The sequence below is a fragment of the Chiloscyllium plagiosum genome, chromosome 31 (assembly GCF_004010195.1).
Source record: "Chiloscyllium plagiosum isolate BGI_BamShark_2017 chromosome 31, ASM401019v2, whole genome shotgun sequence".
Lineage (NCBI taxonomy): Eukaryota > Metazoa > Chordata > Chondrichthyes > Orectolobiformes > Hemiscylliidae > Chiloscyllium > Chiloscyllium plagiosum.
This window is the reverse complement of record NC_057740.1, coordinates 2872549-2899060: the sequence shown is the minus strand read 5'-3', so window position 1 is coordinate 2899060 and position 26512 is coordinate 2872549. Positions and strand designations below refer to the sequence as shown.

Sequence of the window (26512 nt, the reverse complement as noted above, 5' to 3'; positions counted from 1 at the left end):
GGAGGGGGGAGAGGGAAGGAGGGGGGAGAGGAGAGGAGGAATATACAGGTGAGCATGAGAACGTACAAAAAGAGAAGGTTGGCGGGGTGGAGAAGGAGCTGTGTGGGTGAACTACCCAAACGGGATACAGTGCACACCCACCTTTCGGTCTTGTTCTGCCGGATACATCCTTCAATAATTTCTTTGATTTCCGGGTCACTGACTTTGTTGAAGCTCGCTGGCTTAATGCCCTGGGGAAGGACGGGACACAACAGACCAGGTGAACACAAGGGGCACATCGGCATTCAGCAAGGTCTTCACCCCCACCTCAACATTCAGAGGAAAGGAAAAGACACCCCAACAGCCTGAACCACCGGCCGAGGGCACATCGGGGATCCCATTGGTCCCTCGAGTGCACCCGGTGGTGATCCATCAATGGGGCAGTCAATGTCGACCCCAAAGCAGCTGAAGTAAAAGAGGCTATCCCCTGAAGCAGCAGCCTGTCCCCCAAACTCTGAATGGCAGTCTCTTACCTCCAGGGGGAACAGGTGAGTTCAGAGCTGGAGTTGGCCATTTGGCCCTTTGATCCCAAAGAACACTCAGGGTTCAGGGGGCAAGGGGCAGAGAAGCAACACGCTCAGTCTCGACTCCACTCCTGTGTCAGATGGGTCAAGAACCTATCTCGCCCCTGAATATATTCAATGACCCAGCCTCCCCCCCCACTGCCATGGCTCTCTGGGGGAAGACAACTCCAGTCTCGATACCCTCAGAGGGAAAATCTCCCCCTCGCCTCGACCTTTAGACACCGGAGCAGGAGTTACGCCATTTGGCCCATCTGGTCTGCTCCGCTGTTCAATCATGGCTGATAAGCTTTTCAACCCCATTCTCCTGCTTTCTCCACATAACCTTTGATCCCTTGACAACCAAGAACCAATCTCTGTTTTAAATATACTCAATGACCTGGCCTCCACAGCCTTCTGTGGCAAGGAATTAAAAAGATTCCCCACTCTCTGGCTGAAGAAGTTGCTCCTTATCGCCATTTTAAAAGGTCTTCCCTTTCCTTTAAGGCTGTGCCCTCGGGTCCTAGTCTCTCCTCCCAATGGAAGTAACTTCCCAACATCCACTCTGTCCCGGCCATTCACTATTCTGCAAGTTTCAATTAGATCCCCCCCCCTCATCCTTCTGAACTCAGAGTATAGGCCCAGAGTCCTCAAACATGACTCGGATGTTAAGCCTTTCGTTTCTGGGATCATTCTCGTGACCCCTCCTCTGGGCCTGCTCCAGAGCCAGTACATCGTTCCTGAAGTATGGGGCCCAAAATTGCTCACAATACTCCAAATGTGGTCTAGTCAGAGTTTTATAAAGCCTCAGAAGTACATCCCTGCTTTTACATTCTAGTCCTCTTGGGATGAATGACAACACCGTATTTAACTGAGAGATTCCCCCACCTCCCCATTATTTTCAAACCATGTGGTGTGGACAATAGTATCGCAGAGTTTTCCCTCCTCCCTCCCGGGTGTGAGATGAGGCTGTGATTTGAAGAAGTTATTTCGAGCTGGGCTTGTGTTTTTGAAGAGAGGGTGTAAGGCAGAGGTGCCAAGCAGTTTACCAGCACCACTGGAGTAGACCAGCTTAGGGCTTTGTTTAAAAAGCAGCCTGAATGGGTGTGGCAAGCTCTCACAGATCAGAATTTCTGGGTTTTGGGTTTTTCAGTAGCTTAAGAAGCGGTTGGGATCTCAAAAGAGTTGGAAGAGTCAGTGAACGTCTCCTAGCTGCCATTCTCGCGGAATGTTCTCGACTTTTGTTTCCTCTGGGACTGGAGAACTGCATGTAAGATCCCGTGTCTGAACTTGCCAAGTGGTGTGTTGAAGGGGTGTTACTATATTGGAACAGTTAGTTTGTAAAAGGTACTGATTAAATTCCCGACAGTGTGGAAACAGGCCCTTCAGCCCACAGTGACCCTCCGAAGAGTGACCCGCCCAGACCCACTTCCCTCTGACTAATGCACCTATCAACCTGAGCTATAAACCTTCACAAACCTTGCGAATGCACCTATCGCTACAGGCAATTATAGAATGGCCTGCACATCTTTGGACTGTGGGAGGAAACCGGAGCAAACCCACGCAGACACAGGGAGAATGTACAAACTTGACAGACAGTCACCCGAGGCTGGAATCAAACCCGGGTTCCTGGTGCTGTGAGGCAGCAGTGCTAACCACTGAGCCACCATGCCGCCCATACTATATCTAGTATTCGGTTATGTTTTCCAGTAGAGTTCAGTTATACTAGATTCCTCTTTCTTGTGGGTATATTTTGACTATAGCTATTAAAAGAAATTGTGTTTTGCTTCACGTGACGTAGTTTAACCAGTCGTATCACATCTGGAACACAGCAAAATGTTCGGATCCAGGCTCCCTTCTTCAAATATTCTGAGGGGGTCTGGTCCGGTCTATAACAATGGATCCTCCCATCTCAATGAGCCACTGGCCCACAGAGGGGTATGATCTCCTGGGAGGGGAGTGGGGGCGGAGCACAGAGACACGGAGGGCGCAGAGACAGAGCGAGCACACTCACGCTGGTGACTTTGCGATAGATCTGGGCAGGGTTCTGACACTCTGAGTAAGGGTATTCGGAGGTAGCCATTTCCAGCATGCACATTCCAAAGGCGTAAACATCGACTGACTCATCGTAGTGCTCCTCGTACATCTCCGGGGCCATGAACTCTGGAGTGCCTGCAGGGGGGGGGGGGGGGGGAAGAAACCAGCGGCAGGTCAGCTGCAAAGGAAACTAAAGGCCCACTGCCCCCACTCACCTCCTGCAGCATGTCCCTTCCTCCTGACAAAGCAAGGGAGCTGCTGAAGACCGGGGACTCCCAGATTGGGAGCAGCAGAGCCAAGGGCCAACAACTGAGGCCAGGCTGGCAGAGGACAGTGTGGTCAGTAAGGAGGCCCGAGTGCAGGAAACCGGGCCGACACATCTCATACAGCAACAACTGGAAGCAGCCCTCTCTCAGGCCAAGACGGTCAACAGACGCCCAGTGTGAAGGAGGGCCACTGGACCCCAAAACGTCAACTCTCCACACATGCTGCCAGTGCTGCAGAGTTTCTCCAGCAATTTCTGTTTTCCTTCCGCAGTCTGTCCCCTCAGGAGGGTCAGAAATAAAACCTATGACACTAGTTTGAAGAGGTGGAGCTCTTATCACCCCCCCTCCCCCCCAAATTGAATTCATCCCTTGGGCAGCACCTCTCAAAGCAGATGGCTGATTCTGGCAAGCGGAGCACTTAAAGACAGAGTTGTTTGGAAACAGACCCTTCATCCAACTTGCCCATGCTGACTCGATATCCTAAATTAATCCAGTTCCATCTCCCTCTAAACCCTTCCTATTCGTGTCCCCATCAGATGCCTTTTAAATGCTGTAATTGTACCAGCCTTCACCACATCCTTTGGCAGCAGATTCCATACACATACCACCCCATGTGTGAAAAAAATTGCCCCTTAGGTCCCTCTCACCCTAAACCTATTCCCTCTAGTTCTGGACTCCCCCACCCCAGGGAAAAGACTTAGTCTATTTATCCTATCCATGCCCCTCATGATTCTAAACCTCTATAAGGTCACCCCTCAGCCTCCGACCCTCCAGGGAAAATAGCGCCAATCTACTCAGCCTCTCCCTATAGCTCAAACCCTACAAGATCCAAGCAAATCCTTTCTGCATCCTTTCAAGTTTCACAACATCCTTCCTGCAGCAGGGAGACCAGAACTGAACAAAAGTGGCCTAACCTTAATATCCTGTACAGCCACAACATGACCTTCCAACACCTATACTCAATGCACTGACCAGTAAAGGCCAGTGTACCAAATGTTGCTTTCGCCACCATCTCCCTGCGACTCCACTTTCATACTGGGCTGCCATGTTTCCTGCTGCAGACATGGCTCTTTACCCTGGCAAGTGGGTAACTATTACGTTTGAGCACACACCCAACTACGTCCAAAACAGTAACAATTTCAATCGGGAGGGGAAAATGGAAGAGGGAGAAGACAGAAAGCAACAATTACCGATCACACTTTTGGCGAATGATGTGCGCATTAAGGTAGCAAGGCCCAGATCGCCAATCTTGACGGATCCGGTGGGTCCAGTGATGAAGATATTGTCGCACTTCAGATCCCGGTGGACAATGGGCGGCGTGCGGGTGTGGAGGAAGTGCAAGCCCTTCAGGATCTGTCGGCACCAGCTCCGCAACACCTTCGGCTTCATCACCTTGAACCGCTTCAAGTAACTGGAGGAGGAGACAAACGAGACAGCTCATGGCAGTCAGAAGGCATACGGCTGGACCAGCCCACCCACTCCTCTGCGGACACGCCTTTCCCTGTGCATAAGCAAAACCGAGGGTGCGTCGGGATTAACAGGTTGGAACGGTGGTGCCATCCGACATAGGTGGCAGCTATTCGGTCCATCGCCTGCTCTAGTTGTTTGAAGGGACTAGATTGGGTTGGGATATCTGGTCGGCATGGACTGGCTGGACCGAAGGGTCTGTTTCTGTGCTGTACATCTCTATGGCAGTGACTCTAAGTCATGCAATGAGCCGTAATCCCTAGACCTTTCCCAGATTCTCCAGTTGATTTTCCCCCATGTGTATTTATAACATGTCATGTAACTAGATCATAGAGGGGGGCAGAGAAGGGAGAGTTCTTCTCCCAGAGGCTAAGGAACATGTGGAATTCTCTAGCCAGAGAATTGTAAAGGCGAGATCAATGAGAACATTTAAAGATGAGCTGGATAGATTTGAGGGTTATGGGGAGCTGACATGAAATAGGAGTTCAGGGCAAGATAAGGCATGATCATGTTTAAATGCAGGCAAGTTTCGAGGGGCTAAGTGACCAACCCCAGCTCCAATTTCGGCATGTTCTTGCGGACTGTAGCACTCAATGCTGGGAAGGGACGCTCAGCACTGTCAGGGAAGGAGTTCCAAAAGTGCAACACGATGGCAGTGATGGAAGGGCCGATACCATCGGAGAAACACCCAGCCTATCTGGCCCACTGCAGTGAACAATTGCACTGATTCACCAAATTCTGATCAAAGGAATTCCTCCTGGTCTCCGTTTTAATTGGACAACCGTTACTCAGGTTACATGTAGACCCTCACACCAGGGGGTAGTAACATCTCACCGTCTACCCGAAGAATAATTTATTCTTCGATAAAGTTGCCCCTTATTGTTACAAACCAGAAGCTGAGGGGTGACTTTACACAAGTTCATACAATCATGAGGGGGATTGATACGGGTGGATAGTCAAGGTCTTTTCCCCAGCGTAGGGAAGTCCAAAATTAGAGGGCATTGGTTTACGGTGATAGGGGAACGGGACCCAAGGGGCAACTTTTTCACGCAGAGCGGAGTGTGCGTGTGTATGCCAGAGGAAGTGGAGGAGACTGGTACAATTACAGCATTTAAAAGATACGTGGATGGGTATATAAATAGAGGTTTAGAGGGATATGGGCCAAATGCTGGCAAATGGGACTAAGTTAATTTAGGACATCTGGTCGGCATGGATGAGTGGGACCGAAGGGTCTGCTCCCGTGCTGTGTGACTCTGAGCTCTGTAAATCAGCAAAAGAGGCCGACCACCTTTAGTTTTGACATGAGTCGTCATCATCATCTGGAATGTGCTGTCTGAAAGCGGAAGCATGTAAACAGCAACTTTCAAAGAGGATAGGGTGGGGGCACAGAAATAAATCGAATAGCCAGAACCTAGCAGGGCCATGAGGGGAAAAGCAACAGAAGAGAATGGGGAGATTGGGCGAACCGCAGGCCGTATTTGGCTACTTCTACACAGCACCCTTCATGGACGCAATCCCTGAACAGACTCCTGAAATTAAGCACAGGCTCCTTCAGGAGTGAGACATTACAAACATAGCCAGCCCCTATGCAACCGTCAATCGCTTCAGGGTGTGACAGGGAAGAAGGCACGGGCGAAGAGTGTAAACACCACCAACATGACATCATGCCATTGACAGACACACACCACGGATGGAGGCAACTCCCTCCTGAGGGGTTATGAGAGCATCCAAATTCAAATGGCCCTCTGATTGTAACACCATTCTCCACAGGTACCTACCCAGCCCCACTCCTCTCTTGCTCGCTTTCCCCTCTATTAATTAGATAAAAGCAGATAATAGGCTTCCCAGGCCAGTAGCAGGTTTAAGCAAAACCTGATGTCAAATCAAGGAACTAGAGCAGGCTTGCAGCCTGAAATCTGAAAGTGAGTGTCAATCGCTCACATCACCCCTGGGAGATCGCTGCACTGAGATTAGCACATATTTTCTGCAAGTTTTCAAATACTTGTTTGCCTGCTGACCTGCAATTCGGGCCCAGCGCCAGTTAGCTACAGCCTTATCTCCGAAGGCCGGAAGAAAGTTGCAGATTCCGTCAGATAATGGACTGCAATAATGGGCATTTTTGTTTGTTTTGCGAGAGGGGAAAAAGAACATCTGTTGCAATAAAACTTCATGTAAGTAAAATTTCGCAACTGTGATTCACAAACTTGCAACTGAGTGGAAGATGGAAGTGCTGAGAGTCTGAAGCTAAATGTCAAGTGGAAAGTGAAAGCTGGGAACCCATCAGTTCACAGGGAGGGAGGTTTCTCAATCGACTGGAACTCATGAAACATCTCCAGCTCTGGCTTTCCCTCTCTACACCAAGTCAGTAAGAGTGGCACTGGATTAATATTCCAGATTGCCCCAGCACCCCAGGTTTTTTGGGGGTGGGGGGAGACACGGCTTCAATTCCTACCACAGCAGGATTTAAACGCATTTCATAAAAACTGGACTCAGGAGCTCACCTCGGGGACGCTGGAGTGACAATTATTATAGTGTGGAAGCAGGTCATTTGGCCCACCAAGTCCACACCTACCCTCTGAAGAATTTGCTGATGATACTGAGCTGGGTGGCAGGGTGAAATGTGAAGAAGGGCTAATGCCCGAAACGTCGATTCTCCTGTTCCCTAGATGCTGCCTGACCTGCTGCGCTTTTCCAGCAACACATTTCCATCTCTGATCTCCAGCATCTGCAGACCTCACTTTCTCCTTAATATTCTTGGCCAGTTTACCTTCGTACCTTATTTTTCCTCTGCGTATTTCCTTCTTAGTAATCCTCTGTTGCTCTTTAAAAGCTTCCCAGTCCTCAGTTTTCCCACTTATCTTAGCTATGTTATACTTTTTCTCTTTTAACTTTATATGTTTCTTTACTTCCCTCGTCAGCCACGGCCGCCCATGCCTCCTCCTGGGATCTTTCTTCCTTTTAGGAATGAACTGATCCAGCAACTTCTGCATTATACACAGAAATATCCACCATTGTTCCTCCACGGTCATCCCTGCTAAGGTATTGCACAATTGAACTTTGGCCAGCTCCTCCCTCATAGCTCCATAGTTCCCTTTATTCAACAGAAGTACTGCCACTTCCGACTGTACCCTCCCCCTCTCAAATTGCAGATTGAAGCTTAATGTATTATGGTCACTACTTCCCAATGGCTCCTTCACTGTGAGGTCCCTGACCAATTCTGGTTCAATACACAATACCAGATCCAGAATTGCCTTCTCCCTGGTCGGCTCCAGCACCAGCTGCTCTAAGAATCCACTGATTCTAGGTCCCCCCGTGCAAGGGACTGAATATCATCCCTTACCAACATGGCCACCCCACCCCCTCTGCCCATCAGTCTGTCCTTACGATAGCACGTGTAGCCTTGAATATTCATTTCCCAGGCCCTGTCCACTTGAAGCCACGTCTCAGTTATCCCCACAATATCGTATCTGCCAATTTCCAAAAGAGCCTCAAGCTCATCCATCTTATGTCTAATGCTTCGTGCATTCATGTATAGAATGTATTGAGGGAGAGCACTATAGGTTCACGAGGTCAATTCCCGGAATAGCAGGACTGTCTTACGTTCAAAGATTGGAGCGACTGGGCTTGTATATGCTTGAGTTTAGAAGACTGAGAGGGGATATGATTGAGACGTATAAGATTATTAAAGGATTGGAGGCAGGAAGTATGTTTCCGCTGATGGGTGAGGGCCAAACCAGAGGACACAGCTTAAAAATAAAAGGTAGGCCACTTAGAATAGAGTTGAGGAGAAACTTCTTCACCCAGAGAGTGGTGGGTGTATGGAATGCTCTGTCCCAGAAGGCTGTGGAGGCCAAGTCTCTGGATACTTTCAAGAAAGAGATGGATAGAGCTCTTAAGGGTAGTGGAATCAAGGGTTATGGAGATAAGGCAGGAACAGGATACTGGTTGTGGATGATCAGCCATGATCATATTGAATGGTGGTGCAGGCTCGAAAAGCAGAATGGCCTACTCCTGCACCTATTGTCTAATATAAGAAGATCCCACCCAGACCTGTAACCCTACATTTCCAATCGCTAATCCATCTAACCTGCACATCCCTGGGCACTACGGGACAATTTCCCATGGCCAGTCCACCCTAATCTGCACATCCCTGGACACTATGGCCAACTTAGCATGGCCAATCCACCCTAACCTGCACATAGTTGGACTGTGGGAGGAAACTGGAGTGCTCAGCAGAAATCCATGCAGACACGGGGAGGAGACAGAGATAGGTAAGGGTTGGGGGGCTGGAGGAGGTGACAGAGCTAGGCACAGTGTAGGAGGGGGCTGAGGTCATGGAGATGTACAGCATGGAAACAGATCCTTAGGTCCAACTCGTCCATGCTGACCAGATATCCCAACTAACCTAGTCCCATTTGCCAGCACCCGGCCCATATCTCTAAACCCTTCCTATTCATATACCCATCCAGATGCCTTTTAAATGTTGCAATTGTACCAGCGTCCACCACTACCTCTGGCAGCCCATTCCATACATGCACCACCTTCTGCGTGAAAAGGTCGCTCCTTATATATCTTTCTCCTCTCACCCAAATCCTACGCCCTCTAGTTCTTGACTCCCCCACCGCAGGGAGATGACTTTGTCTATTTATCGTATCCATGCCCCTCATGGTTTTATAAACCTCTATAAGGTCACCCCTCAACCTTCGACGCTCCAGGGAAAACAGCCCCAGCCTGTTCAGCCTCTCCCTATAGCTCAAATCCTCCAGATAGGAAGGAGTGTAGTGCTTGGAGGAGGTGACAAGAAATAGGGAGGGATGTAGAGACTGCGGAAGGTGTCAGAGGCAGGGAGGGTTGTTAAGATTGCAGATGATGATAGAGATAGGGAGGGGCGTTGGGGCTGGAGGTGGTGACAGAAGTATTGAGGCTACTGAGGCATGTGAAAGCAGGAGAATTTTAAAACCAAAGGGGCTGCTCAACTGGGAACACAAATGGCAAGGGGTTGGGGGTGGGTGACAAGGCAGCTAAAGTCTCGAGTCACATCATTCCAGGGTGATGATAAACAACAGATTTCCAGTCTAAAATGGTCTTTAATGAACCAAATGGCTTTGTTGTTGCAGTGACCATTGATATTAGTTGGTTTCAGAGTCTCTAATAAGAGACTAACTTTCAGTTGCAGGTTTTACTCATGGGGTTTAACTTCCACTAGCTGCTTGTGTGTGTGTGTGTGTATGTAATGCAGTTTCAACCTGTTTGCCCAGATCATCAGCCTGGATCACTAGCCTTCTGACGTTACCATTGCTTCCTCCGACTTGGGGTGGGCAAAGAGGCACACATAGGAATAGGGTGCTCAGGCTCCAGCTGTACTCTGCAGGGGTTGACCAGACCTGCGCCCAAAACAGCGAAGGCTCCCAGCTGGAGTGCTTCAGGGAGTCCCAAGCCCAGCGCCGAGCGCTCACTCACGTCTTCAGGGTTCCTGACGTCATCAGCTCTGTGACCAGCACAATGCATTTCTTCCCTTTCAGTGTCGACTCCCAGGAGTCGTAAAACCGCACAATGTTTGGATGCTGCAAACCCTTCAGCATTTCCGCCTCCTCCTTGAATCGCTGCTGCTCGGCTTTGGTAAGCTTCCTGTCCTGCAGAGACAGAGAGAGAGATTTTGCTTGGTAAGCGAAGGATGGAGAAGCGGCCAGAGTATACCCTGTTGCAACCAGAGCATAACAAGTTACCAAGATTCTGCAGCTTCAGGAAAGGTTCATGCACTAAACGGTGTGGTAACTGCATGTGGCTGGAGCTGTCATCCTCTGGTCACTACTGGTTACCATTTAGATTGAGTTAGTGCGTGAGCGGGTGAGAGCGCGCGCAAGACACGGATTGCGCCGTGTTTTTAATCAGGTTATAGGCGAACAGAAATAAAGAGCCCAAGAACTCACTTGGTGGAAAAGGCCGTGTGCCCATATATAGGCAGGGGGAGAGGGGCAGCTGAACACAGACAGGCAGACTCAAAGAGATGTACAGTTTGGAAAACAGGCCTTTCAGTCCATGCTGACCAGATATCCTAAATTAATCTGGTCCTATTTTCCAACATTTGGCCCACATCCCTCAGCATCTTTCCTATCAATGTCCCCATCCAGATGACTTTTAAATGTCAGCATTGCACAAGCCTCCGCCACTTCCTCTGGCAGCCCGTTCCATACATGCACCACCCTCTGGGTGAAAAAGCTGCCCCTGAAGTCCCTTTTAAATCTTTCCCCTCTCACCTTAAACCTATGCCCTCTAGTTTTGGACTCCCCTACCCTGTGGAGAAGTCCTTGACCATTCAACCCAGCCATGCCCCTCATGATTTTAAAAACCTCTGTAAGGGCACCCCTCAACCTCTAATGCTCCAGGGAAAACAGCCTTGGCCTATTTAGCTCACACCCTCTAACATCGTTGTAAATCTTTTCTGTGCCCTTTCAAGTTTAACAATATCTTTCCTATAACAGAGAGGCCAGAAGTGAACGCAGCATTTCAAAAGAGATGAACACAGGATGCTCCGAGTGGCAGGTTACACGAAAGCAGTCACTCACAAGCACAGTGCCCCCATTTTGTGTTTGCTGCATTCTGAACTTGTAGTCAGGTGAGCAGATGCAGCACCACTAACTGGCTGGTGTGGGACAGCAGCACCCCACGGTTGGGCCAAGTGGCCTCTCATGCGGTGTTATTCTGATACAGGCCAGAAAACAAAAGCACCATTTTACTAACAATCACATTGAACTCAGTGCTCGAGAGAGGAAATAAACATGGGGGCAACATGTACAGACCCATGGACGAGACCAAGGGTTAAAGGGACTCCACACACACAAACACACACAGCAGTCGAGGTGATCCCTTCACTCCATCACTTGCCTCCTTATCTCTCCCTCCTCCCTCCACACCCTTTTCCATTGATAAGCACCACCTGCAAGGAATGCAGGGGCTCAGGATCCTAGGGGCAGTTAGGGATGGGCGACAAATACTGTGCCCAGCCAGCAATGCCCACATCTCCCAGAGTTGAAGTGTTGCAGGCACCATCTATGCATGCCAGCTGGACAGTATTTGACAGGGAAAAGCATCACAGCAGAGCCGGAGATGGCATATCCAAACAATGGTGGAGAGAGAGACTGGAAAATTCAAACAACCAGGAACCAGGCCAGGCTTTCGCCCCACTGCAGCACGAAGCACAGAACTCAGCTCAGGTAAAATAATGCACACCGAGGGGTCAAAATTTAAGATGCATTGCACAGCGCTGGTCATTCACCTTCAGCAGATTTCTCTGCTTGGTGTTCCAAAGTGATAGGTGGCGACTTTCCGGAGATGGCAATTCTAAAATCAAGACATTCACAGACAATGGCCCAGTGTATATCAATCAGCAAAGAGTTGATACACGACTGTCGCAGTATAACAAAGGTACAGAACATCATAGGGACAGGTCTGTCGCTGTATAACACTGGGATACAGAACATCATAGGGACAGGTCTGTCACTGTATAACACTGGGGTACAGAACATCATAGGGACAGGTCTGTCACTGTATAACACTGGGGTACAGTTCTGGTGGGGACAGGTCTGTCACTGTATAACACTGGGGTACAGTACTGGTGGGGGACAGGATTGTCACTGTATAACACTGGGGTACAGTACTGGTCGGTCACTGTATAACACTGGGGTACAGTACTGGTGGGGCAAGTCAGTCACTGTATAGCACTGGGGTACAGTAGTGGTGGGGACAAGTTTGTCTCTGTATAACACTGGGGTACAGTACTGGTGGGCGAAAGAGAGGACTGCAGATGCTGGAGAAGAGAGGACTGCAGATGCTGGAGATTGGAGACGAGAGTGTGCTGCTGGGAAAGCCCAGGCGGTCAGGCAGCATCCAAGGAGCAAGACGTTAAGGGCTTGTGCCAGAAACGTCGACTCTCGTGCTCTTCGGATGCTGCCTGACCCCCTGTGCTTTTCAGGCACCGCACTCTCAACTACAGTGCTGGTGGTGACAGGTCCAGTGTATACTACTAGCTTATGAATGCTCAGGAAGGTAGTTGACAGGGAGCTCACTGAATTGCAATACTTCACTGTCAGTCAGGAAAAACAAATTACGCACACTAAGTTCACACACAACACTGATTTGCTTTGCGACCTTTTCAGGACAATGGGGATGAACTTGCCTGAGTAGCAGGCAGGCCAGTGTTTTGATGGTTACTCTGGGACCATCAGCTACCTTCAGAAGATAGAAAGCTCAAATGGGAACAGCATCTTTACACTTACATTTGTAGACATTTACATCCATCGACAAATGTCACACTCTCTCAAACTCTAATGTGAACCATCACATCGACAAATCAAATCAGCTGTGATCTTACTCAACGATAGGGCAGGAATCAAGGGGTAGAATGGCCTCTTCCTGCTCCTAATTAATCTGCCCCTATGTGAAGACATTGACATTGGAAAAGATCATTCAACAACGTGGTCGCTAACTCCCGGCCTCTTTCCAAACCTGAACAATGACAGCATCACCATGCCCTGAAATTTATTTTGAGGTTTCGGACAGTGAAGGTAAGCAAGAGACTCAGTAGTGTACCGGCTGAGGAATCAGACAAGTTCAAGAAATCGGTTTCCAATTCAGTACGCAGCTCAGAGAACAAAACGTTGGGTTAGGTTAAAAAAAAAGGTAGAACAACCAGGAAACCAACCCAACTGGCTTCCCAACTCTGTAACCCTGACAGTTCAGAAATTGCACAGATTACATTCTTTCAAGGTGAGGGTGGAACATGATTCAGGTGGAACATGATTCAGGCAGTCAACGTCGATTACTCATACTACAACTCCCAGGACAGGGACAGCACGGGGTTAGGTACAGAGTAAAGCTCCCTCTACACTGTGTCTCCATCAAACACTCCCAGGGACAGGGACAGCAAGGGGTTAGGTACAGAGGAAAGCTCCCTCTACACTGTGTCTCCATCAAACACTCCCAGGGACAGGGACAGCACGGGGTTAGATACAGAGTAAAGCTCCCTCTACACTGTCCCCCATCAAACACTCCCAGGGACAGGGACAGCATGGGGTTAGATACAGAGTAAAGCTCCCTCCAATTGTTTTCCCTGGAGCGCCACAAGCTCATGGCAGACTTGATAGAAATCTATAAAATTACGAGATGCATTGATCAGAACTTTTTACCCTCCCCAGAATTGAAACATCTAATACAAAGGGGCATGCATTTAAGGTTAGACAGTGTCGGAAGGAAATGTGAGAGGCAAGGTTTTTTTTTACAGAGTGGTTGGAGTCTTGAAGGCACTACCCAGGGTGGTGGTGATAGTAGAAACAATAGGGGATTTAAGGGGCTTTCAGGTAAGCACGGGAATGTGCAAGGAATGGAGGGGTATGGATGAAGGACAGGCAGAAGGGATTAACTTAATTTGGCACCATGTTCGGCACAACAACTGTGGGCCGAATGGTCCATTCCTGTGCTGTATTTTTCTATGTTTTCACTCATGTGGCATTAGCTAGGTTTGGAAATCACTAAAACCAAGCCCTCTAGTTCTCTATGCTTTTACGAGTGGGCACTGCCCTGTTTTGAGAAAAATAGACAAAATTGCCTTGATAATTGCAATGAGGCATCATGGGGGGGGGGGGGGAAGATAACCTGGGAGGGGCAGAAGGAGCCTCGATTCTGTGATGTTGAATTATTACAGTGCCATTTGACCCACCATGTCTCCACCGCCTGCTTCAATGAGCATCACAACTTGGCGCCATTCTCCTGCCCTTTCCCTGTAACCTCTCACTGCAGAACGGACATTGAGTAGCGGGGTACAATGTGAGCTAATAACAGAATAAGGAATTAAATAATCAAGTAACATCTCAAAGTTTGCAGATGACACAAAGCTGGGTGGAAAAGTGAGCTGTGAGGAGGATGCCTGAGAGCGAAGCGCATTGATTTTATTTGATTTATTATTGTCACACATACCTAAGGATAGTGAAAACTTTTGTTTTGCGAGCAGTACCGACAGATCATACCTTGCCCACACACAAACCTCATAGGGTGATTGAACATACCAAGGAAGACAAAGTTACAGCTGCAAGAAAGGTGCACAAAAGCAAGATCAACATTTGATTTGAAACTAGAGAAGTCTATTCAGCAGGCTAACAACAGCAGGGAAGTTGTTCTTGAATTTGTTGGTACATGTGTTTAAGCTTTTGTATCTCCTGCCCTGATGGAAGAGATTATAACCGGGGTGGGAGGGGATTTCTATTGACGCTGGCTGCCTTCCCAAGACAGCAGGAAGTGTAGATGGAGTCAATGGATGGAAGATTGGCTTACATGATGGACTGGGCTGTGTTCGCTTCATGTAGAAAGTCACAAGACACCCCGGAAAGCAAAAGACATCACACCGTCAGAAATTTACTTCACATGTTAAACTGTCGGTGATCTATTACAAAAATGAATTTAACTGCGCATTTGATAATCTAACCGTATTTATCTGGCAATTGGTCTGATGAAAGGTCAGCGATCGGAAGCGTTAACTCTTTTTCTCTCTCTCTCTCCACAGGTGCTGCCAGACCCGAGTATTTCCAGCACATTTTGTGTCTCATTTCAGACTTCCAGCGTCTGCAGTGTTGTGCTTTGCCATCAGAATTTACATGTACATGAATCCCACCGATTTACAAGAGGCTAAGCAGACATTGTACTGATTTGGGATTCAGATAAGACAAGCGACTTGAAAGTAATGACTGATAACCACACGTACATCATAAGCTTAAAAACTGTGGCAAGCCAGAACCACAGGGGTATTTAGCACTTCCTTTCAGCAATTCTTAAAAAAATAAAAAATAGATTGTTATCAGCTGGAGGAAGCCAGGGTGTTTAAAATTCTTCTGTGTGCTGAGTTAAGGAATCTTAGTGCATTTTAAGTCAATTCAAGTCAGATCAGGAAGTGAATGGCAGGACATGAGTTGGTTCAAAGGAACACAGGGATCTTAGGGAGTGTGCCCACAAATCGCTGAAGGTGGCAGGACAGGTTAATAGGGTGCTGAAGGCAGCATGCAGGACACTCGCCTTTGTCAGTTGTAGCATAGATTATAAGAGCAGGGAGTTGATGCTGGAACGATGCAGACCCTTTGGTTAGGCTACAGCTGGAGTACTGTGTGCAGTTCTGATCACCACACCATTGGAACTGCACTGCAAGGGGTGTAGAGTAGATTCACCAGGACGTTGCCCAGAATGGAGCTCTTTTGCTGTGAATAGAGGCTGAATAAGCTCAGGTGTCCTTCTTCGGAGCAGCAATGGTTGGCTTCCTGCTCGAAGGAAGGTCACTGACAGCATGAATAGGAAGGATCTGTTCCCCTTGGTCAAAGAGTCAGGAACAAAGGTACACAATTTTGAGGTGAAGTTTTACCCAGAGGTTGGTGAGAATGTGGACTGCATTGCCTGGGAGGATAGCTGAGGCAAATAACCTCACAACCTTTAAAAAAACAAGTACTTGGATGAACACATGAAATGCAAGGCTCTGCACCTCATGGTGTGAAGTGGGAGTGCAGATTAAGTGTAGCTTTGGCAATGGGCCAAAGGGCCTCTTCTGCACTGAGATTCATACCAGTTGAAGCGGTCATCTTCTACCAGTCTCTCACTAACCCTCTGTGGGAATGATCTCCAGTTTCTATTACAGATTGGATTCCACCTCAGGGGAAACTCTAACAAATGGTGAGCATTACTATTGAACATTCCCTGATGACGGAATCTTCCCCTTTTGACAACACAGAAGAGTTGGCACAAATCTCACAACAGGGCGACATGCCAAAGCGTGGAGCCAAGACAGGCCTCCTGCCACCACTGCAGCCTCTGAAGATACCACATGCCCTCCTGAGGTGGAGGTGAAAGAATCCTATGGGAATATCCCAACAATAGGCAATGGGGCTCTCCTATGACCTTGCCTATTCCTTACAATCTTATTCTCCACAATCATCCCTGATGAAGGAGCAGCGCTCAGAAAACTAGTGCTTCCAAATAAACCTGTTGGACTATAACCTGGTGCTGCGCGATTTTTAACTTTGTCCAGTCCAACACCGGTGTCTCCAAATCATTATTCTTGAACCAACATCTTCCTTCAAGTACAGAGGGACTTGGTCATGGTCACACCACAGTTTGAGAGCTTGCTGCAGGGAGGACACTGTTCTTTGTAAACTCCGTTCTGAATAACACTACCAAGTCCAGTGCTCGCACTCCTCTGCCAGCACACTTGGTGACCATCGCCGCTTCAGCAGCCAAGAGTAACAACAGGTTTACATTCCTGACAGCAACAGACAGAGAACAAACCGCATACACAAATCTCCCAATATCCAACCCGAAAATTCCACAGGTGGAACAGAATCTGAGCTCATGCGTCACACAAACCACAGTTTTGATATACACCTCCCAAACAAGATCACGTGAACCCTGGCTGAACAACAAAAGCTAGTCGCCTAAGTATGGCTCCACCACTTGGCGCAAACTCTTGGGCAATAGGTCCGACACTTAAGATATTTTTAAAAATTATTTCACGGGATCCGGGAGTCACTGGACACCCCTTCTCACCCATCCCCGGTTCCCTCAAGAGAAGGAAGTGGGTGAGAACCATTGCAGTCGGTGTGTATCAGGACACCCAGAGTGCCCGTCAGAGACAGAGTTACAGGATTCTTTTGGCCAGCAACAGTGGAAAAGCAGCCAATATCTCTCCAAGTCAGCATGGAGTGTAGGTGTGCGTGTATACATGTAGGTACATGGGGACAACACGGTGGCTCAGTGGTTAACACTGCTGCCTCACAATGCCAGGGACCTGGCTTCGATTCCACCCTCATGTAACTGCCTGTCTGGGGTTTGCTTGTTCTCCCAGTGCGTGCGTAGGCTTCCTCCAGGAGCTCTGGTTTCCTCCCACAGTCCAAAGATGGACAGGCTGGCTATGCTAAATTGCTACATAGTGTCCAGGAACATACAGGTTAGGTGGATTAGCCATGAGAAATGCAGGGTTAAGGAATTGGAGGGGTTGGTCTGAGGGGGATGCTCTTCAGAGGGTCATTTGGACTCGATGGGCCGAGTGGCCTGCTTCCACACTGCAGGGATTCTATCATCCTGTGGCATTTGCAGACAGCAGTGTTCCACTGGGTTGACATGGTGGGTTTTGAAAGAAACCTTGGCAAGTTCCAGAAGACCTCCCCTCATCACAAATCCTTTTTCTAACTAACAGAAAGAGGAACATCCCTCAAAACACAGCACAGAGAAAATCTGTAAGCTGTGCTAATTGTGGATGCTGTGCAGACATGCTAAAAAACGCTGCTATACACAGGTTATTTACTGGCTAGTATCAGCTCCATTTCTCGAGCTTCAGTGCCTCCTCACCTTCCCCCCCACCCCGAAAAACACCTACACAAACCATTTTTAAAAATAATTCATCTCACAAGCCGTCTTCTGATGTAGGGGTATAGGGAGGTGAAAAGAGACTCAACAGCCTCACTTGGAGCTGACGAAGAGGCTCTGCGGTAAAGCACTCAGAAACTTCATGCCTATTATGGACGAGTGAGAACTTCACCAGGGACAGGAAGTTCAGTGCACAACAAAATTGTTCTTGGTAAAGAGGAGTGGATTTTTTTCTCTTGTGCTCAACGTATCTTCGTCCATTTGACCTCATTTCGCAACCACAATAGATAGGAAATATCGTTCAAAGTTTGCTACAGTGGTACAGCACACTATACGTGAGATACAGTTTCTGAGAGACAGGGTGGATTAGGGAGGGAGAGAGGGAGAGGGAGAGGGAGAGGGAGAGGGAGAGGGAGAGGGAGAGGGAGAGGGAGAGGGAGAGGGAGAGGGAGAGGGAGAGGGAATACATAGACAGCCAAAGAAGGAGAGGGGGATAGAGAGAAAGAGACCCTGTTTATTGATACTTTACTGATATCGTTTGTAATTATGACCATAGTCAGACCAGGTTGCCCCACATTCTCAACTGCACCTCAGTTGCTATCTATAATCAAAAGGTGGAGAAGTCAATCCCCATGACAAGAGTGGAGTATAACATTAAGGTGGCCGTCAGTGCCACACCATCAGAGTATCCGTACAGACGGAGTACTGCCCTGTCGGAGGTAGTGCCACCCTCAAAAGGCCAGAATCACTGTTTTCAAGCAACATGAGGCTGATACAGCTCCCAGGCCAACTTGCGACTACAGGACAGTCATCAGACTGAATCGGAATCCAAGTCTTTACCCCACCCCCATGCCCCACACCACACTGGCACAAAGGGGAATCGAGGCACATGACTGAGAATGAGGAATGAATGAACTACACTCACGCGTATCTACAAGTACTTACCAATACGGACAGTGGGAAATGGAGGGGATTGAGATGTAGATCATGGAAACAGACCCTACAATCCAACTCATCCATGCCAACCAGGTATCTAAAATTATTCTAGCCCTACCTGCCAGCATGTGGCCCATATCCCTCTAAACCCTTCCCATTCATATACCATACATGCACCAGCATCTGCGTGAAAGGTTGGCCCTTAGGTTCCTTTCAAAACTTTCCCCACTCACTTTAAATCTATGCCCACTAGTTTGGGATACTCTCTAACCTGGGGAAAAGATCTTGTCTATTTACCCTATCTATGTCCCTCATGATTTTATAAGGTTACCCCCTCAACCTCAGACACTCCAGGGAAAATAGTCCCAGCCGATCCAGCCTGACCCTGTAGCTCAAACCTTCCAACATCATTGTAAATCTTTTCTGAACCCTTTCAAGTTTCACAACATCTTTCCTGTAGCAGGGAGACCAAAACTGAATGCAGTACGCCAAAAGTGGCCGAACCAATGCCCTGTATTCCATTAATCATTCAAACAAAAAGGCAATGAATAAATCTGGAATCTCAGTGAAGAGGAATATGATAATAATCATTGATAGCTCTGATGTCTGAATCATTAATATCCTTTAGGGAAGGAAATCCACTGTCCATACAATGGTCTTGCCTATGTGACATCATATCCATAACATTACAGTTAACTCTTTCATGGCCCTCTGAAATAACCCGAACCAAGGGGGCAATTCGGGAAGGGCCGCACCCATATCCCACGAGAGAATGATGATGATAAAAAGTCAATCCCGCGCCCACCCCCACTAAAACCTAAAGATCAAGTTCCCTCCTGGAGATCTGATTGAACTTCTCACATAAATTGGAATTGGAACGCAAGTGAATCAATACAGCAAGTCTCCAACACTACGCAGAGTTTATCAATCCTCACAATTTCTGGTTTTGCTAAGTATATTGTTACTTAATGTCGTGAATGTGGTGTTGGAAAAGCACAGCAGGTCAGGCAGCATCCAAAGAGCAGAAGAATTGACGTTTCAGGCAAAAGCCCTTCATCAGGGCTTCTCCTGCTCCTCAGATGCTGCCTGACTTGCTGGGCTTTTTCAACACCACACTCTCGACTCTAATCTCCAGCATCGGCAGTCCTCACTTTCGAGCTATATTGTTACTTAATGTCATTCATCATCAACAATCAAAACCACGATAACCAAGTTGAGCCACTTCCATCAATCTGTTCTCATCGCTGAACACTGACTGAACAGCTCTAAACGGTTGAGTTACGGACACATATTAAAATCCACATATTCTCACAGGTAGTCTTGTGATTTAATACAACCAAAACAGGACTCAAGACTGCTGGAAAAACAGGAATCAGAGGAACATTGGTTTTCAATATAACAAAGTGCTGGGTTTGGCCAGGAGGTTGGGGGGGATGGGAGAACAACTGTGCAGTGCCAATGTCACTGGGTCAGCGCTCCAGGCTCTGGTTCAAATCTCACTGTGGCAGGTGGCAGACTTTAATTTTAATGTAACTGTGCATTTAAACTGTCAGAGATTGTTGCGAGGACAAACTCAATTGAATGCTTGGTCCTTTAGGGAAGGAAACTACTGACACTCAGTCTGGCCTAGATGGTACTCCAGTGTCTCAGTGACATGGCTGGCTTTAACCACACTCACTGGGCAATTAGGGATGGGCAAAACCAGGGAAAGATTAAATTTAATAAATAGCAGCCTTCCTAAAGGTGGGGGTGCGAGACACGGACAGATTGCTCCATCATCAGGATGACACAATTGGATAAAGACTTTTTGAAAAAAAAAGGAAAAGGCAGTGGGCCAGGAGTCGTGGAGTGGAACAAAATGGACCGCTCTTTCAAAGTGTTGGTGCAGACTCGGGAATGACCCCCTCCACCCCCACAACTGCGTTGCTCTGCGATTCTCCCAGGGGCCTGCGAAGGATAGGGTGAAAGCGCTGAATTTAGCTGCTGTGGCTCAGAAACATGAAGTGTGTCACTTTCTGTTCCTGTCAGGGCCTCCCTCTCACTAAAAGCACTGGCAACGATTCGGAGAAACAACTGCTCCTCAAGGACTCTGAAAGTCCAATCTGCATAGTCAAGGCTTTACAGGTTGGTGAGATGGTGTGCTACATAGCCCGGCAGTATTGCGATTACCGTTCTCAACATTTGTCAGGCAACACTACAATTGGAAATTTTCAACTTTTACCAAAGCATCTTTCATCAATACTCTCGGTGTATAGGCCAACCAGCACCTGTTCCCTCCCACCTCCCCTTCAAAAGTTCCCTGGTTCCAGATCCCTCCCACAGCCAGGGAAACACAATTCTTGCATTAGCAAGTTTGGAGAAGATTTGTAGCTCAGGTTGGGGTTCTGGATGTCGGTTTGCTCACTCAGCTTGTTTTCAGACGTTTTGTCACGATACGAGGTAAGATCATCAGTGAGCCTCCGGTATGAAAACAAACCTTCGAGCTCAGCAAGCAAACTTACATCCCCAATTCTTGCATATACTCTGCTGAGCCCTGAAGGAATTATGGACTTCATAGGACAGTCCCATCATCCCAAGAACCAGTCGGCTGAACCTCAATAGTAAACGGACCTATACTGTACCCAATACTGCAGACACAGTCTCACCATCATTTTATATCACTGCAACAAGACTTTGTGACTCCTGCAATCTGTCACAACCATCCGAACCTCTTAAAAGCTCTTTACAGTTAATGTCAAAACTCTCCAAGTGTGGTCACTACTGTAATGTAGGAAACACAGCAGCCAATTTGCACGCAGTAAGTTTCCATGAACAACACAGAACGTAGAACATTACAGTGCAGTACAGGCCCTTCGGCCCTCAATGCTGCACTGACCTGTGGAACCAATCTGAAGCCTGTTTATCCTACACTATTTCATTTTCATCCATATGTTTATCCAATGACCAATTAAATGCCTTTAAAGTTGGCGATTCTAAGACTGTTGCAGGCAGTGCGTTCCACGCCCCTTCTACTCTGAGTAAAGAAACTGCATCTCACATCTGTCCTATATCTATCACCCCTCAATTTAAAATTATGTCCCCTTGTGCTAGCCATCACCATCTGAGGAAAAAGGCACTCACTGTCCACCCTATCTAACTCTCTGATTATATGTCTCAATTAAGTCACCTCTTAACCTTCTTCTCTCTAATGAAAACAGCCTCAAGGCCCTCAGCCTTTCCTCATAAGACCTTCCCTCCATACCAGGCAACATCCTAGTAAATCTCCTCTGACCCCTTTCCAACACTTCCACATTCTTCCTATAATGCAGTGACCAGAACTCTATACATTATTCCAATTGTGGCCACACCAGAGTTTTGTACAGCTGCAATATGACCTCGTGGCTCCGAAACTCAATCCCTCTACCAATAAAAGCTGACACACCATATCCCTTCTTAATAACCCAGCAACGTGGGTGGCAACTTTCAGGGATCTATGCACATGGACACCGAGATCTCTCTGCTCATCTACACTGGGAGAAAGTGAGAACTACAGATGTTGGAGACCAGATGAAGGGCTTATGCCCGAAACGTCGATCCTCCTGCTCCTCGGATGCTGCCTGGCCTGCTGTGCTTTTCCAGCACATCTCCGTTCTGCTCATCTGCACTACCAAGAATCTGACCATTAGCCCAGTACTCTCTATTCCTGTTACTTCTCCCAAAGTGAATCACTTCACACTTTTCCACATTAAACTCCATTTGTCACCTTTCAGCCCAGCTCTGCAGCTTATCCATGTCCCTCTGCAACATCCTTCGGCACTATCCACAACTTCACCGACCTTAGTGTCATCCACAAGTTTACTAACCCATCCTTCTTAGCCCTCATCCAGCTCATTTACAAAAGTGACAAACAGCAGTGGCCCCAAAACCGATCCTTGCAGTACATCACTAGTAACTGAACTCCAGGATGAACATTTCCCATCAACCACCACCCTCTGTCTTGTTTTAGCTAGCCAATTTCTGATCCAAACTGCTAAATCACCCTCAATCGCATGCCTCCATATTTTGTACAATAGCTACCGTGGGGAGCCTTATCAAACACTATCATACACATATCAACCACTTTACCCTCATCCACCTGTTTGGTCACCTTCGCAAAGAACACAATAAGGTCTGTGAGGCATGACCTACCCTTCACAAAACCGTGTTGACTATTCCTAATCAACATTCTTCTCTAGATGATTATAAATCCTATCTCTCTCTTATAAGCTTTTCCTACACTTTACCCACTGGTTTATAATTGCCAGGGTTGTCTCTCCTCCTCTGCTTGAGCAAGGGGACAGCGGTCAGATAATTTGGTACTTTTGGAGATGGTAATTGAGGGATAAACATTGGTCAGGAATCAGCTTTGTTTAAATGCAGTGTCACTCTGAACTTCTTTACTCAAGCTTGGAGTGAGACTTGAAACAAGGCTTGTGACCCAGATTGTGCTACCACCTTTATCCCAGAGCCAGGACGGAGTGCTCAGGCCTCCCTCCCAGTTCTGTTCCCTCACTGTCCCTCAGCCACAGGAAGCCATCCCAGGAACCTCACACCAACGAGATGCTTTTAGTTCAAAATTGAGTTTGTGTAGCACCGTCCCACATCCTCAGCATGCCCATTTGCAGCCAATTCATTACTTTAGGAGTGAAGCCTGGCATAGTTGCAGATATGTCACTGGTTAATCTGCTTTTAGCGGATTGGTTTGCGGGAGGACACTGGCCAGCACAGCTGAATAAAAGCCTATCTATTTAAACAATAGTATGACATCTCTTATAAAGACTGGTGGATGAAACGCATTGTCAAAAAACACAGCACCATCCCCTCACACCCTGGCACTATTCGGTTTCAGCTTAGACCTGGTTTCCTTTAAAATGGGGAGTTCAGTGGGTAATTTCCAAACACAATATTGCATTCAAATATCAATCTTTCAGGATGACTTCTAAATTAGGATACAACACTTCCAGTCAAAGCATTTAGCCCGTGGGACAGACAGATGTGGGTAAAACTCTAATGTGCAATGGTTTTGTAGCTGCATTGTGAGAGGCCAACTCTACTTGTCCTTTCTGGGTCAGGTTCTTCCTTGCCACAGTGTGACTGTGAAAACATGGGTGCAATCCTTGGGCATGGTCCTGAGCCCAACCAGCAGGATCTGCCCCCCCTCCCCCTCCCCATTCCCCCAACTCGTAATTTTCCACCAGGAAACTCCTGAAGCCAGCCCTAACACCAACATGATTCACCATTGATGGCTCTGACACTTAAAGACCTGGAATTGCCCCATCCTTAATTTTCCACCAGTAATCCCCTGCAGCTGGTCCTAACCTCAACGCAATTTGCACTTCCCTCCAGGCTAACTGTTCTTCAGTAGTTGCACAAATATCCCGGGAGCTGCTAAAAAAAACTACCAGACTCCTGCTGGACTGCAACAATCAGACAGTCTGACAATGCGCAGTAGAAAACCGCTTTGCAGAAATGTGCTAAACAACACACAATAACAGCTCTAAGTCTCATCACCACTGAAGAGGCTTGTTAGCAGGTAAGGGGCTGACCAAAGGTACCAATCCCACCCTGGTAGGACAGGATTCTGATTCCACATCTCAATGGCATGAGCTATTTGCTCTGCTTCCTCTCCAGTTGGGCTGTGGAAGTCCCCTCACACCAAACTCCCAAATTTCAGTTTTAGAGGTTGCAATACAAACAGCAACACAAGGTCCTCTCATCACCTGGGTCGGGCTCAAGAAACCTCACAGCACACAGAATCCAGCTCCTGATAGGGAGTCTGTCTCCGAAAGCAAATGGTCGAAGCTGGATTGATACAACTGGGAGCAGAGTTTGCAGCAAACAAATCCTGCCCTTGCTGTTGAGCTGTGCAGCACAATGTTCCTTTTCGAAGCAGTGACAGGGAAGAATTCAAGACTGGCTGACACCTGCCGAGTTAAGGAAATTCTGCTCATCATCAGCCCTCTGCTTGCTTGAGCTACAGATTGTTAAAAAGCCCTAGGTGCCAAAGCAACACAGAGAAACATCCAGAGCAAGCGGACAGAAACACACATCGCTTCCACTTCTCTCCTCCAATACCTACTCCATGTAAGGTAAAGACAGAAAAACCAAGAAAGCTTTCAAGAAAGAATTGTAAAAAAAATAAAACCTTGGGTCCATCTGACAAACTATCCGATTAAAAAAACAATCATGCACTGCTAAAAATCACTAAAGGCTGAGAATCTAACCCACTCTCGAAATCTGGCCTGTTCGTCTTCAGAACGTTGACTGTATTGTGTACATGCTTTTTCCACCCTATGATCTTTTATCCACATTGATCACAACGTGTGTATTTGGGGGCTTTGAAGGGCATTGCTTAAGTAGCGTAGTAGTAAATTAGAAAACTTGTCATTTCTGTTTTCTCGCTAAGGTCAAATGAGTTAAAAATAATTATTTCCTGCTCATATTGAAAGCCAGTGTGAATAGCTTTTGACCTGAGTAGCAGTGTCAGGCAAACCTGTCATAGAGTCAGACCTGTACAGCACAGAAACTGACCATTTGGTCCAACTCGCCAGTGCCGACCAGATATCCTAAATAAAGCTAGTCCCATTTGCCAGCATTTGGCCCCTATCCGTCTAAACCCTTCCTATTCACATCCCCATCGAGATTCCTTTTAAAATGTTGTAATTGTATCAGCCTCCACCACTTCCTCTGGCAGCTCATTCCAGCTCGGTCCTTTTGGAGGACTCATTGGGATTTTCTACATTTATACATTCTGAGGGAGAGAAGGAGGGGGAGAGAGAGAGAGACAGCCAACCCACTCACAATTAACTCAGCAAACTGGAAGCACTAAGCCTGATGCCACGGTGGTGATAGGGTTACACTACTGCTGCTGCTGCTTTTCTCATTAGCATGCACCCCCTGGGTCAGTAGGCTGTGCCTTTGAGCCCCACTCCAGAGATTTCAGCACAAATTCTTAGCCAACACTCCCGTGTGTGACACCAAGGAAACTCCCCGCCGTCAGAGGGTCAGCACAGTTAGAATTTGTTTGGTTAGAAGGTTTTTTTCCTTCAGTAAGCAAGTGGAGGGTTGTATCACGGAGAACTTGCAGATGCGGTATGTTTTGATTTCCAAAAAGCGTCACAAATTTCTGTCTTAAAATGGGAGACCCCTCATTCTGAAACCAAGCCAAGTTTTGCAATAACTCCCCCTCCCCCCTTCCGCCAACGCATCCGCTCAGCATCCATCCTCCTGCAGTATCTTGCATGTTTTATGGTCCTCCTCCCCATATCTGAGAGAGGTGGCACCACACAACTCTTGAACTGTTTGGAGATACTATGCTAGAGAATGAATTATCCTAGAAGCAGGTCCTACGACATGTCAAGCTTGACGTTACTGTCATGGCTTAACAATGTAAAGTGATCCTGTGCAGCTTGCGTATAGAGTTCCCAGCAAAGGCTGAGCTCAACACTATGGTTAAACAGAACACTGCACGGAGCAATGTAAACAGATCCCAAATTTTCCACTTCCATTCCCTGCCCAGTGTGTGTAGCCTGGTAAATACAGCCCAATCAGTGCCCACGGGTCCATGCTCATTATTACAGGTTCGACATTCACCAGCTGCACAGCAAGTTTTTTTATTTTTAAAACATGCGCAGAAGATGTCACTATTTGTTGCTGCCAGGGCTGAGGGGTCAGACGCGAGTCCAGGCCCTGGAGCTCCCTGTGCCCCGGCCAAGACACTCAAGCTTGATTAACTATGTCTCTGCATCATACTGAGACAGACAGAGACAGAAAGACCGACAGAGCGAGAGAGAGAGCGAGCGAGCGAGACACACACACACACCAAGGCTCTTTGAATCTAATCTCTTTGAAATG

At 47.6% G+C, this 26512-nt stretch overlaps 1 protein-coding gene across 4 annotated transcripts in view; it reads right to left on the bottom strand.

The window, feature by feature from the left end:
- The window catches only part of LOC122565149 (serine/threonine-protein kinase WNK3-like), a 44643-nt gene that overhangs the window by 2502 nt on the left and 15629 nt on the right, over window positions 1-26512 (bottom strand). For all 4 annotated transcript variants that reach the window (XM_043720827.1, XM_043720830.1, XM_043720828.1 and 1 more), the window contains 4 exons: window positions 9770-9942; window positions 4033-4253; window positions 2554-2711; window positions 142-230 (listed from right to left, as the gene is read on the bottom strand). In XM_043720827.1, coding sequence (XP_043576762.1) covers window positions 142-230; window positions 2554-2711; window positions 4033-4253; window positions 9770-9942 — 641 coding nt within the window. The remainder of the gene's footprint in view (window positions 1-141; window positions 231-2553; window positions 2712-4032; window positions 4254-9769; window positions 9943-26512) is intronic.